General features: G+C 37.9%; 1 protein-coding gene across 1 annotated transcript in view; it reads right to left on the bottom strand.

The window, feature by feature from the left end:
• LOC136880360 (27 kDa hemolymph protein) overlaps positions 1-14,785 on the bottom strand; it is a 92,426-nt gene that overhangs the window by 18,862 nt on the left and 58,779 nt on the right. The window contains exon 4 of the mRNA XM_067153295.2: positions 12,731-12,885. Coding sequence (XP_067009396.2) covers positions 12,731-12,885 — 155 coding nt within the window. The remainder of the gene's footprint in view (positions 1-12,730; positions 12,886-14,785) is intronic.

The raw sequence follows: 14,785 nt of genomic DNA, 5'->3' as shown, positions 1-14,785 counted from the left end.
TCTACAATCTGTATAAAAAACCAGTCTGCAGTGATAAGAATCGAGGTCTTTGAAAAGGAAGCAGCATTCCAGAAAGGAGTGAGGCAAGGTTGTAGTTTGTCCCCACCCCTCCTTTTCGGTGTTTATATTGAACAAGCAGTAAAGGAAATCAAAGGGGAATTTGGAAAGGGAATCACAATCCAAGGAGAGGAAATCAAAATCCTAAGATTTGCTGATGATATTGTTATGTTATCTGAGACTGCAGGAGATCTCGAGAAGTTGCTGAATGGTATGGACGGAGTCTTGGGTAAGGAGTACAAGATGAAAATAAATAAGTCCAAAACAAAAGAAATGGAGTGCAGTCAAACGAGGGCAAGTGATGCAAGAAATTTTAGATTAGGAAATTAAGTCTTAAAGGAAGTAGATGAATATTGTTACTTGGGTAATAAAATAACTAACAATGGCAAAAGTAAGGAGGACATAGAATGCAGACTAGCACAAGCAAGGAAGAGTTTTCTTAAGAAAAGAAATTTGCTCACTTCAAACATTGATATACAGTAGGATTTAGAAAGACGTTTCTGATAACTTTCTTCTGGAGCGTGGCATTGTATGGAAGTAAAAATTAAATGGCGTATGGCTTTTAGTGCCGGGAGTTTCCAAGGACATGTTCGGCTCGCCAGGTGCAGGTCTTTTGAACTGACGCCCGTAGGCGACCTGCACGTCGTGATGAGGATGAAATGATGATGAAGACAACACATACACCCAGCCCCCGTGCCAGCGAAATTAACCAATGATGGTTAAAATTCCCGACCCTGCCAGGAATTGAACCCGGGACCCCTGTGGCCAATGGCCAGCACACTAACCATTTAGCCATGGAGCCGGACTGTATGGAAGTGAAATGTGGACAATAACTAGCTCAGAAAGAAAGAGAATAGAAGCTTTTGAAATGTGGTGTTACAGAAGAATGGTGAAGGTGAAATGGATAGATCAATTCACGAATGAAGAGATACTGAATTGAATTGGTGAGATGAGATCAATTTGGCTAAATTTGATGAGAAGAAGAGATAGAATGATAGGATACATCTTAAGACACCCAGGACTTATTCAGTTGATTTTTGATGGAAGTGTAGGTGGTAAGAATTGTAGGGGTAGACCAAGGTATGAATATGACAAGCAGATCAGAGCAGATGTCGGATGCGGTAGTTGCATAGAAATGAAAAGGTTAGTACAGGATACGCTGGCATGCAGAGCTGCATCAAACCAGTCTGTGGACTGATGACTCTAACAACAATAACCTGTGTTGGTTGAGTATAATGTGTGTGCTGTAGATCAAGCTCAGCATTGGAGTGCAAGTTAATATGTTCAAACTTGACTACTAGAACATTTGTGGCATATAAAAATGATTTAATAATAATGATGGTGCCAGGAATTAATCAGTTAATTAATTAATTTTTGAAGTGATTAAATCCAATCACATGTTGAGATGAGATTTGACGGAATAATTTCATTCTTCAGAGATCAATTCTCTGCGTTTAATTAACATGTTCTTCTGATTTCAGTCAATTGATAGGAATTAAAAATCACATTTTAATAATAATGTTGAGTAAACAGAAGGATCGGGAATAGTTTAAGAGACATTCATTGAGCAAATAAATTGGTAGACGTGTGCGATATTTGCTGATAATGTAAAAAAAATGCTCAATTCAACTGTTGGAAAATACGATATGCTTTTCGTCCATTTAATCAAATTTTGGAGCAAGCAATTCATGCAGCGTTAGAAATGATATTAACAAGCTCATGTTGCAATTAGAGAAACTGTTGGCTATAATAAATTCATAATAATTCAATTGAAGGCTCAGCAAGGAATAAAAATGAAATTAACTATTAATCCTGATTTATATGAATGTAATATCAGCATTTGTAAGGCAAATACTCATTTATAGGAGGAGAAATTAGAGATTGGAATAATTTACTAAGGGAGATGTTCAGTAGATTTCCAAGTTCATTGAAATAATTTAAGAAAAGATTAGGTAAACAGTTGAGGTAATTTGCCACCTGGGCGACAGCTCTAAATACTAATCAGTGGTAATTAATTGATTGTTGCATAATCAACTTGTGGAGACCTATTTCTAAGAAATGAATTTAGTCTTTAATACTTAATAATAATACCCAGAAACAGACGGCTTCATGTTCACCATACAGGATCAAGTCATTGCCACAAGGAACTACAGAACTACTGCATGATCCAGCTGTCTATTCAGATCAGTGCTGACGATGTAATACATCTCCGGAATTCATTCAACACATAACCTCAGGCTGTCAATTAATGGCAAGTACAGATATGACCAAATTGCAAAAATCATTCATCAGAATTTAACCCAACAAAATAATCTGATACATTGTACTACAGCATAATGGAAGTACAAACCCAGTCAGTCTTGGAAAGCAAAAATTACAAACTTTAAAACTATTACATGCAGTAGACCTTAACCTACAAGGAATACAAAGCCTGTTCACTCGCAGTGCTCCCTTCAGAAACAGTGTCCGCCTGGCGGTGCGTGCCTTGACCACCGCAGCACTAGTATACCACCTCACATCAGCACTCACTAGCATTGCTAACGGGAGTTAAAACCAGAACAAATTTACCTCTACACTATACTTCCTGTATATTATATACAATACTGAGCAGAATGAAGTTAGAAAATAGTAAATGTTCACCTTTTACCCCTAGGAGTTCAATTCAGCTGTGGATTTTCATTTAATATAACACACATAACTGTTGAAATTTATGTCTGGCATCTAAAAGGATATAGGGTCTGCTCTAGATACTTTTACTACCGCACCGTAGATTTTCAGTGAAAAGGAACAACTTTAACCATTTTCTTTGATATTTTCTTCTCATAAATTGTTTTTCTACTCAAGAAGTATTCTCGGCAATACTCATCTGTCATGCGATTAGTGTAGTTAGTGACAGAGGGATGCAGAAACTTCTGCAGTATTATTCTGCTTAGTTCCTCAGGATGATCACTTTTCCCACACTGTAGAATAGGATTTTTAGCAACATGTGGTAACAGTATTTTGGTTACCGGATATCATTTCGTCCGTTACTTGCCCCAGTTTAATCAGCAGTGAAACAAAACTTGGTTTTCGATACCTGAGAACACCTCTGCCTTTGATTTTTATTAATGGTGTTGTTGGAGATGGACTCTGGATACTACTAATTTTATCAACACACTCTTGACATGGCATGTGGTCTTCGACAACTCTTACCAAATACCCTCCAATATATGCCATTTCAGCACTCGACATAGAAACGCATGGTGCTCCTTCAGCTTCCATTTCGATGCTTTCCAGTTGTGTTTGAAAATTTCTTGCTAACTCCATCTGCATGAATTGTTGAGCTAGTATGTTTCCCTGTTGAGTTAGATGTTTCCATCCAGTCACTGCAGGCGGATTCATGTGCTACATTTCCCATGAGAGATGCACTAACGAGTCCAGTTGTTAAAATTTTATCTAAGGCCTGTGTAACAGAGAACATTTTCCAGTATCTACTGTCATTTCCTGACAAGGTCTCAGACAGTAATATGCCTACTGGTGCTAAGGGCCCCTTCTGCAATAATTCAAAAGATGGTTCAGTTTCACCTTATGCTCACGATTTCATCAGCGGCCTTGAACATGTTGTATTTATGACGTTCATTTTTGTGCTTGTGTTTCACACCCTCATGTCATTGGCATTATGTTATTGTCACTTTGGTATTCCACTAACAATTTTAAATGAACCATCTTAATTAGAATTTTTAACGGAATAAGTTTTAATCTCTGACAAAATAGTTTATGGTTTAATCATTGACAGTGTTTCCATTAACATGTTTGCATAATGTATCATTTTTCACATTTTTATGTACTGAATTTTAGTAACTGACTAAACTTTTAGCTTCCATATTAATATAAGGTGTACTCTTGAAGATTGTTTTTAGGCTGAAAAGATGCCCTAAATTGAGGGTGAAACATGTCCTATTTAACTGCTAGTCTGTTTATGTAACCACTATAAGTGGAAATTAAAGTATTGAATAGGTGGATTAAAGAACACCTTTATTATTTTTGAGTGGTATGTTCCGAGCTGTCAGCAGAGAGATGGCGTGGAATGACATTGTTAGACAAATAAGTTTGAGTGGCATCTTTAAAAGTAGGAAAGATCACAATATGAAGACAAAGTTGGAATGCAAGAGGACAAATTGGGGCAAATATTCATTTATAGGAAGGGGAGTTAGGGATTGGAATAACTTACCATGAGAGATGTTCAATAAATTTCCAATGTCATTGAAATCATTTAAGAAATGGCTAGGAAAGCAACAGATAGGGAATCTGCCACCTGGGCAAGTGCCCTAAATGCAGATCAGTATTGACTGATTTGATTGATTGAAATACACACCCCACTCCACCCCACCCCCTCCAGAGGCTGCTTCCCCCTCCCCACCACCTTTCAAACTGAACACTACGACAGCCACACGACGTACACGCAACAGTATGCAGCATACTCCCGACTATACTTAAGGACACGTAAGTAACACACACTCTATAGCACACAAACCATTTAGCAGGCACACTCTGTCAGTTATTCTAATTCCTACTTCCTTTTTCTTTCTCAGATTTTTGAATTTACCTCAGCGTAAATACAAGTATGCAGAGGTGAGCTCTATCAATACCCTACTTTTAACTTCAGCTATACAAATTTTTTGGAATATGGGGCATTCATGGGACTCCAGCATGCCAAAACCCTTCATTGTACCATATGTATATATCTTGTTTGATGTACTGTTGGCAACAGCATAGACTATTGAATGGGACTCCAACAAGTCAAAACTCTATTATTGTATCATATGTATATATCTTAACATTAGAATTATATTAGAATAAGGCATTCTTGTTTAATTAGTTTTTAGTAATGATTTTATTATGAACTTTCGCTATTAAGCAGGTTCACCAACAGCTGATGATGACCTATTTACAGGTTGAAACCGGTACTGTGTTAATATAAATAATACTGTTGTCGCGGCCACCAAATTAGGCAGGTCAGAGAAAGTACGCTGTTGCCAAGGTTATGTAGCAACTGGCGAAAAAATGTCTAACTGAACACACAATTTCGGAGCACGAGGCAGATTGTTCTCTCTCAAGCTCCCGATGTTACTTCATACAATGTTTCAAAACAATTTATACTACAAGCTTCAGAAAAGACTGCTGATTTCAGTGGTATAACTATTTTTCATATAAACCACTTTAAATAATTATTAAAAATAAAATCTTGAATGAGTAAATTTAAATCCGTAGAATCATGTATTGAAAATTTCAGTAAGCGGCCAACTTTTTATTTCTTCAGCCAATAAAATTTTGTCTGCAGAAAGAATGTAAAAAATTGCCTGACTTATCTTTTTTATCTGAAACATATTTCCGTGAGTCTTGTAGTTTTCTGGAAAATGACTCGGAAAGCGATCATGTAAATGTCACTAGCTGCGGCAGTTTGGGGTGGGCGGGCCAGCACAGGCTTCAGGATGCCGTAAATACTTTTGGATTACATATTAATCTGTATCGGTTTTATTGCATTATAACTTTAAATATTTGAATACTGTATATTGGACTGAGTAATATAGAAAAATAACTACTTTAAAGAAAAGGTTTACATTAATTTACAATGAATTAAGAATCGGTTTCTAGCTACAAGGCAGTCTAAGATTTCTTAATCACTGTCATCACTCGTCTCACTATCTGCCGAGTCGTCTTTTACACTGATGATGAATGGCTCCCTTCTTTTGTCCCTTACCATTTCCTTGGCCCAATCGTCTGCTTGAAGATTTCCCAGGCTATTGAGGCCCTTTTCCCAATCTGCAGCAGTTACACGGTCGATGGCTTCTGATGTGAGTTTTTCTACGTCCTTTATTTTGAATGCTTTGTTCTTCTCTGCCACTTCTCTCTTGACCTGAGTCCAAATCAATTTAATTGGGTTGTATTGACAGTGGTGGGGTGGCAACCTTACTACCTCATGGCCCCAAGAGAGAGCTAATTCATCAAGTTTTTCCTTGGAGATGAAAGTATGTTTTGGCTGGGTGAATATTTCGCTTCATTAACACATCTCTGGACTGAACAAAGGCTAACATTACACACTGTTGCAGTCAATTCTTGGCTTTTCTTGAAGTTCACAGTCTGCAAAATATTTGATTCGGCCAACTTCTGCACGTATTGCAATATATTCACTATTACGGATTTTGTCTGGCTGGTTAAATCCTTCTTCTTAAGCCCTTCCAACCGACGACGCTTCAGAGGAGTTTCTTGTCCGTTTCTCACACTTACTTCGTCCTCTTCAGATGACAGACCCGAAGAAACACCAGGCTGAACACATTCACTATCCATCTTTAACTGCACTTACGGTGCGAGATCAGCAGCAGCATGACAGGGAATGACTCAGGTAAGGTGGCCTGGAGGGATGGGCTTCAACTAGACAACACTGCACGATCAGTGTTGCCAATCCGTGCTCGGAGGTAAGCGACTCTCGATCATCGGTCGTTTCGCCGTTCCCATGTCTGACGACAGCGCAGTTTTCCTCACCCACCTAATTTGGTGGCCGCGATAATAAACATTTTGTAAATTAAATATTGATTAGGTGGAAAACTCACCCTTCATACTTGTGTGCTTAAATTATCAATACGGACAATGAAGCTGATAGATTATAGTATGACTAGTAAGCATACAATGTGTAGAAATACTGCCAACTGAGGTGTTCATGTGAGGTTGAATTGCAGCGCCTCTAGCGGCAAATATAGCATCCACAGGGTGGACAGCTATGAGTGGCTATTGGGACGGCCTTGTATTCCTTGTAGGCTAAGAGTAGAACAGATATAACTTCTGTAGATAAAAACAAGAAAATCTGCTTCATAATTGACATAGCCTGCCCTAATCCTCACAATCTCCAATCAACACATACAGATAAGATATCCAAGTATACAAATCTGACCACAGAAATAAAAACCATGTGGAAGCTCAACAATGTTATCATCATTCCAGTAGTGATTGGAAAAAATCCAAAGAAAAGCAGCCCGATTTGTTCTGGGTGATTTCCAACAAAAGAGTAGTGTTACAAAAATGTTGCAAAGTTTGGGCTGGGAAGACTTGGGAGAAAGGAGATGAGCTGCTCGATTAAGTGGTATGTTCCGAGCTGTCAGTGGAGAGATGGCATGGGAGGACATCAGTAGACAAATAAGTTTGAGTGGTGTCTTTAAAAGTAGGAAAGATCACAATATGAAGATAAAGTTGGAATTCAAGAGGACAAATTGGGGCAAATATTCGTTTATAGGAAGGGGAGTTAGGGATTGGAATAACTTACCAAGGGAAATGTTCAATAATTTTCCAATTTTTTTTGATCATTTAAGAAAAGGCTAAGAAAACAACAGATAGGGAATCTGCCACCTGGGCGACTGCCCTAAATGCAGATCATGATTGATTGATTGATTGATTGATTGATTGATTGATTGATTGATTGATTGTACCAAAGACACTACACAGGAGCATTGGAGTTCTAAATCTCCACCCTCTCACCTACAGAGAATTTCAAAAAAACAGCAATCCTGGCCACTTTCCATATAGTAAGGAAGTTTATTGGCATGAACTATCCACCATATACAGAGAACTAATGAAAATTGTCTACTGATAATTTTGACTATTTATGTATAGTAAATATCCTATGAATATCTGTCAAATTTATTTGTCAACATTGTAAGTGTATACCGGTATGTACAGAGCATATGTGCATATGTTCTAAGTAGTACTTCTTCCATGTACATTGTACCAAAGAAGCACATAAACCCAATTGTAAAACTGTGAATAATAATAATAATCATCATCATCATATGGTCTCAGCTATTGTGTGCAGACATTTCAATTGGATGTCATTAGGATGCCTGCATGTCAATTCCATTTTACTTAACCAGATGGCAAAGAAACCAGAACTCTGTTGAATGATTTATAGCTGAATTTTATTAATGTTGTTGGGTAAACAGTAAATGTGTCACCAGAGATCTTTTACATGCCAGCGTCATACAACATGGAGTGCTGAATGGACCTTTTCTCCTGCCCTTCAAGAATCTAACAAGGGGAGGTTGCCATATCGTTTTCTAGAAAAGTGTTCAAACTTGAGGATTTTCCCTTTGTTAAAAAAATATTTTAGCTCTGTTAGAGAGGTTTCGCCAATGGGTCTTATTTTGTTAAAAATTTAATGTTTAAAATCTATCCTCAAACTTTTAAAATCTTATTCCAGCGTATATTTTCAGCTTGTCTCCATGGCGTCATTTCTAGCACATTGACATTGTTAACTGAAAGTTTTGAGTTTGAGTCTAAAATTTTCTGTTATTTTTTCAATAATATATTTTCTGTGGTCTCTTTTATTTGAGCTATTTGCAATATTTAAAATCATATTTGTCCTTGTCGCATTGCTGGCCATGCTGCATTTAAATTTACATTGGTTATTTAGAAAGGACAAAATTTCTCAATAATATTAAGGGAATTTTCTTCTGGATGCAGTATGCAGACGATATTTTTGCCATAATTGACCATAAAACTGTGAACAGTAACTTGGTATTGGAACAATTGAACAAAATAGATCCATGGGTTCAAACCAGAGACCAAAAGAAATAATTCTTTAAAATTTTTAAACCTGGCTATAAGTAGAAATCATGACAAACTTTCCCATGACATATTCAGTAAACCCACGCAAACTGTTAATACTATAGAACAAGACTCGGCATACCCTGAAGCCCAGAAGAGAGCCTCCTTCTATAGTTTAGTTTATAGAGCCTTCAGTATCCATTATCTGATGAGAATCTCAAAAAAATAATTGAATACAATTTATCTTATAGTGAGTAGGAATAGATTTAAAAGAAGTTTCCTTGACAAGATTCTTCTTCTTCTTCTTCTTCTTCTTCTTCTTCTTCTTCTTCTTCTTCGTCTTCTTCTTCTTCTTCTTCTTCCGAATTTGGCCAACTGTGGACTGCATAGAACTTAAGGCTTGTTGGCCTTTCTTCTCTTCTCTTCCCAGAACCTTTTCATTCTCTCGCTTCGTATTTTTCTCTCCTCCTCAGAGATTATCCGGTTGGGCTTCTTCTTAGGTGGTTTGTCCTCAAAAAGTTTGATTTTGTTGATTATGTTTCTAAACTCTTTCCTTTTATTGATCACCTCTAGTGTAATTCCAACTTATTCTGCATTTTTGACCTCCTCTACCCACTTAGTGGTGGCCTTCAATCCTACAATGTACTTAAAGATCTTTTTGGTCAGTCTGCTTTCATCCATTCTTACTAGATGTCCGTAGATGTTCAACCTTCGCTTCCTCATTGTGTCTGAGATCTTTTCCGTATGTTTATAAAGATCCTTGTTTTTCCTTTTTTTCCAGGTTCCATCAGTAGTTTTCTGGGGTCCCAGAATCTTCCTTAGGATCTTCCTTTCTTTCTTTTCCAGTTCTTGTAGCTCCCCTTTTTTATTCAAAATAAGACACTCTGAGGCATACAATCCTTCTGGTTTGATTACTGAATGATAGTGTCGGATTTTGGCCATGTAGGATATTGCCCATTTGTTGTACATACTCTGAGTTAGTGACAAAATTATTAATAAGATAAAAAATAAATAACACCTACTCTGCTTAGGGAACCAAAAAATAAAAAAAAAGGAACCTACGCATTATTTACCTTTAATAATGAAAGCATCTACCAAATCATGAATATTTTCAAAAAGCAGAACATCAACATAGCATTTAAAACAATAATGCTAACTTGTTTTACAAGCCATACAGCGTGAATAACAGTAAAAATATATTCACAAGATCTGGAGTATATAAGTTGAAATGCACCCAATGTTAGGTCAATTATATATACCAAACTGGTCATAGCTTCCATATCCGGCACAAGGAGCATGTTAATGCCAAGAGATACAATAAAATTTCAGGTTTGAGTTGTCGTATGTCTGAATTTAATCATTTATTTACTTCAATTGATCTCAGTTCTCTGATTAGCCAATATATTTGAAAGGTGTAATCTGAACTATAACTTGAACGAAATATCTGAAAACATAAACATCTTACTTGAAGAGATAATTTTTAAAAATTTCACAACACCGCAACAAGCAAGAACAATTATCTACTCCCGCTCGCTTCCCTCGACCCCCTCATTCCTTCCCCAACACGCTCACTGCTTCAGGCAAGCAACCAGCTTGCCCACAGTTCAACTCAAGACAGCACACATGCTGATCATAATAACACAAGACCGGCGAGGATGTAAGTACTCGGATATACTTTCGCTTCATTACAGCCTAAGATTTTCTTGAATTTGTTCCTCTTAACTACTGCTTATTCCTTTACAGACTTCTTCCACTTTAACACATCTTTTGAAACCAATCCCAGTATTCAGTCTGTGTATTTGTAAGAGAAGTTCCTCCTCATCAATCACAATATTATAGAACTACAGCCTTCAGTAAAAAAGGGGAAGTTAAACTTTGTTTCACTGTTGCTTTATGTTGCACCATAGGTCTTATGGTGACGATGGGATAGGAAAGGGCTAGGACTGGGAAGGAAATGGCCATGGCCTTAATTAAGGTACAGCCCCGGCATTTGCCTGGTATATGAAAATGGGAAACCATGGAAAACCATTTTCAGAGCTGCCGACAGTGGGGTTCGAACCCACTATCTCCCGGATGCAAGCTAATAGCAGTTAAACTTTTCCTTCCAGACTCAATTCAGATTGAATAAACACATCAAGATCATAACTGACACTTAGTTGCAGTTATATGTAATTAACTAATTATCAGTGTATTTCTATGCCTACATTTTTTACAAATTAGGGATGTATTATCATAACGGTGTTTGTGACCAATTTTATACATTTTAATTTAAGTTGCGTACATAGCAAATGTGACAATGTTAAATGTTTTAATTGGCACACAGACAAAACAGTCATTAGGATTACCCAGTGTATTAATCAATCCTTGTTCCATTTTTGTCTTTGAACTGTGGCAGAAGATGTCCCTATGAGGACAAAACATGTTGTTCTTTAAAAAAAAAAAAAAAGGAATAAAAAAGATTTGTATTGTAAAGGTGGAAGTTTTCCAAACTGTGAAGGTCAACAGTACAGATTTAACAAAGAAATTAATTTCTTGTAATGCATAACAGAAATGAAATGGCGTATGGCTTTTAGTGCCGGGAGTGTCCGAGGACATGTTCGGCTCGCCAGGTGCAGGTCTTTCGATTTGACACCCGTAGGTGACCTGCGCGTCGTGATGAGGATGAAATGATGATGAAGACGACACATACACCCAGCCCCAGTGCCAGTGAAATTAACCAATGATGGTTAAAATTCCCGACCCTGCCGGGAATCGAACCCGGGACCCCTGTGACCAAAGGCCAGCACGCTAACCATTTAGCTATGGAGCCGGACAATGCATAACAGATAAACACAATGACAGGTCAGTGTGCAAAGGAGCAATAGAAAGAGGAGACAAAAACAAATGGAAAGGTACGAAGAACGAGGACAATTTCCACAGTTTCATACACTGCTATCTTCAAATAGGTGGGCTTTCTCATCATCAACACCACTTCCTCTACTCCATTTCTTCTCAATCCCCATTAAGCCCCTTCCTACTTCTCAGCTCATCAGGAGGGTTGACTTCAGTATTCATTGAGGGACCACCTTGATATATCTTCAGTCTTGATTTGGGAAATGTGGGATGAGGAGAGAGATGGATAAATACAGGAAAAGGATAAAGATATACACAGGTGATAAAAGAATGGGAATATAGGACCAACACAAAGGAGAAAAGGAAGCCAACAAGTCAATGTATATTTCTGATTCCAGTATGACTTTATTTGTCACTTGTTTGTTGCTCTCCATGATTTAATGAGTACGGAAGGTTATGGGTTGGTCAAGGCACATAGGGACCACCTCCACTACGAAGAAAAGCTGGGTAGATGAAATCACAAATGAACAAATCAATTTAATGAGAGGAGAACAATTTGGCAAAATTTGACCAGAAGAAGAGATAGGTTTATAGACACATCTTGAGACACCCAGAGCTTCATTTTTGAGGGAAGTTTATAGTATAAGAGCCCGCGGTGTAGGGGTAGCGTGCTTGCCTCTTAACTGGAGGCCCTGGTTTCGATTCCCAGCCAGGACAGTGATTTTTACCTGGACCTGAGGACTGGTTCGAGGTCCACTCAGCCTACGTTATTACAATTGAGGAGCTATCTGATGGTGAATGGTGACCCCGGTCTAGAATGCCAAGAACAGCCGAGAGGATTCGTCATGCTGACCACATGACACCTCACAATCTATGGCCTTTGGGATGAGCAGTAGTCGCTTGGTAGGCTAAGGCCCATCAGGGCTGTTACACCATGAGGTTTAGTTTGGTTTTATCGTATAAGAACAGTAGACTGGAATATGGTGAACATGTTAGAGGAGATGTAATAGTTATGCAAAAATGAAACGTTTACTACTGGATAGTGTGATTTGGATTGCTGCATCAAACAAGCATATAGTCATATAACCCAAACAACAACATATTTAATCTAATTTGAAATTAGGTGTTGTAATTATTATTATTATTATTATTATTGGACACCACACCCGGGCGACTGGAGATGGTCAATGATGATGACGATGATGATGATGATTATTATTGGAATCAAAATTATTGTCTCATGAGATCTATCCTCTGTGATGCTTACTTATGAGATGCTCTCTGCCAGCACCACAGGCAAACTCCATGTTCATCTGTCGCAGATCCTTCCACAGTTCCTTTTCACGCCTTTCTTCTTGATCCATACAAGGTCCAATGGAAGAAACATATTTATTTGTGCATCGCACTATCTCTGGAAGATTCCTATAATCAACAGAATTTAGATTTTTATTCTTTCATTTGATACAGTGCAAAATAAAAGTATAACAGAAAGAGAATTTCCAAAATCAATCCATCCGTCCGTCCGTCCATCAATCAATCAATCAATCAATCAATCAATCAATCAATCAATCGCCACCGATCTGCATTTAGAACAGTTGCCCTGGTAGCTGATTCCCTATCAGCTTATTTTCTGAAATAATTTTTAAAATTTGGGAATTTATCAAACATCTCCCTTGGTAAATTATTCCAATTCCTAACTCCTCCTCTTACTATAAATGAATATTTGCCCCAATTTGTCCCCTTGAATTTCAACTTTAACTTTGTATTGTGATCTTTCCTTTTTGAAAAACATCACTGAAACTTATTCATCTACATACTGATGTCATTCCACACCATCTCTCCACTGACAGCTCAGAAAATACCATTTATGATATAGATCCTGCTTTTCTGAGGCTCCAAGTAGCCTGGACTGTGGCCTCCATTACATGCTAGCCATGCATCTTGGTAGATGTGCTAGTTTCCAACTGATTAGCCTAAATTGGCACACTGGGGCAAACTGTTGGCAACCAAGAATGAGTTAGCTGGAAAATATATAATTTTCAATAAGGGACCAATTATATTGGAATTACATACTGCTTAGTCAAGCAGCTCATCTCCTTTCTCTCAAGTCTTCCCAGCCCAAACTTTGCAATATCTTCATAATGCTACTCTTTTGTCAGAAGTTACCCAGAACAAATAGAGTTGCTTGTTGGATTATTTCCAGTTCTTGAATCAAGTAATCCTGGTGAAAGTCCTATACACCGGAACCATACTCTAATTGTGGTCTTACCAGAGACTTATATGCCCTTTCCTTTACATCCTTACTCCTCATCATCATCTTCATTTCCCGTTTCTAGCTTCCCAGGTCAGGTTGTGAATCAAGGACCTCCATCACTGCCTGTTTCTCCACCACTCTTCTCCTTTTTTAAGTACATCTTCTGGTTTTCCTCCCCTCTTCTCTATGCACTCCCACACTGAATCTGTCCACCTCTTTTGGGGTCTTCCTCATGATCTCTTCCCTCTTAACTTCTCTGAAAAAGCTTGTTGTTTTTGGCACTCTCTCTTCTCCCCTTCTGATCATATGCCCATACGACTGAAGCTTTGTTGTTTCTATCCTGTCTTGAAATTTCAAGATTTCTGTCCTTTTCCTTATCTCTTCTTTTCTAATTCTGTCCTTTCTGGTCGTGCCCTTGATACTTCTTAGGAATTTAATCTTTGCTGCCTATATTCTACTCTCCTCTCGTTTTGTTGTAGTCTACGATCCAGCTGCATAGGTTAGTATGGTTTCATAATAGGTTGAATATAACACTTTCTTACATTTCTTCAGGACATCTTGGTTCCACAAAATACCCCTAACACTCTGGTAGAAGCTGTCTGCTTGTTGTATTCTTTTCCCAATTTCCTCGATTATCTTTCCATCTTCTGTGATCACACTTCCCAAGTACTTGAAACTTTTAACCACTTCCAGAATTTTACTATTCAGTTTTATCTTTCCTCTTCCTTCCTTCCTTCCTTCCTTCCTTCCTTCCTTCCTTCCTTCCTTCCTTCCCCTTGTCATCACTATTGTTTTACCTTTCTCTGTGTTTACTTTCATCCCAAATTTTTCTATCTCTTGATTCCATACATCTGCTTGCTTTTGCACTTCCGTTTCATCCTCACCCCATACCACTATATCATCTGCAAACAACGTTGCTTTTGTTGCCTGTCTTCCCGAACTCTGTTTAATGTTCTTATGAATTTCATCCAAGACTATGATGAATGGTATGGGTAATAGTACACTTCCCTGTTGGAGACCAGTTTGAACTTTAAACCATTTTGTTTTTCCTATACTAGTCTTCACACT

The sequence above is a fragment of the Anabrus simplex genome, chromosome 1 (assembly GCF_040414725.1).
Source record: "Anabrus simplex isolate iqAnaSimp1 chromosome 1, ASM4041472v1, whole genome shotgun sequence".
NCBI lineage: Eukaryota > Metazoa > Arthropoda > Insecta > Orthoptera > Tettigoniidae > Anabrus > Anabrus simplex.
Note: the sequence above shows the minus strand (reverse complement) of the source record. Positions and strands in the feature narration are given on the sequence as shown.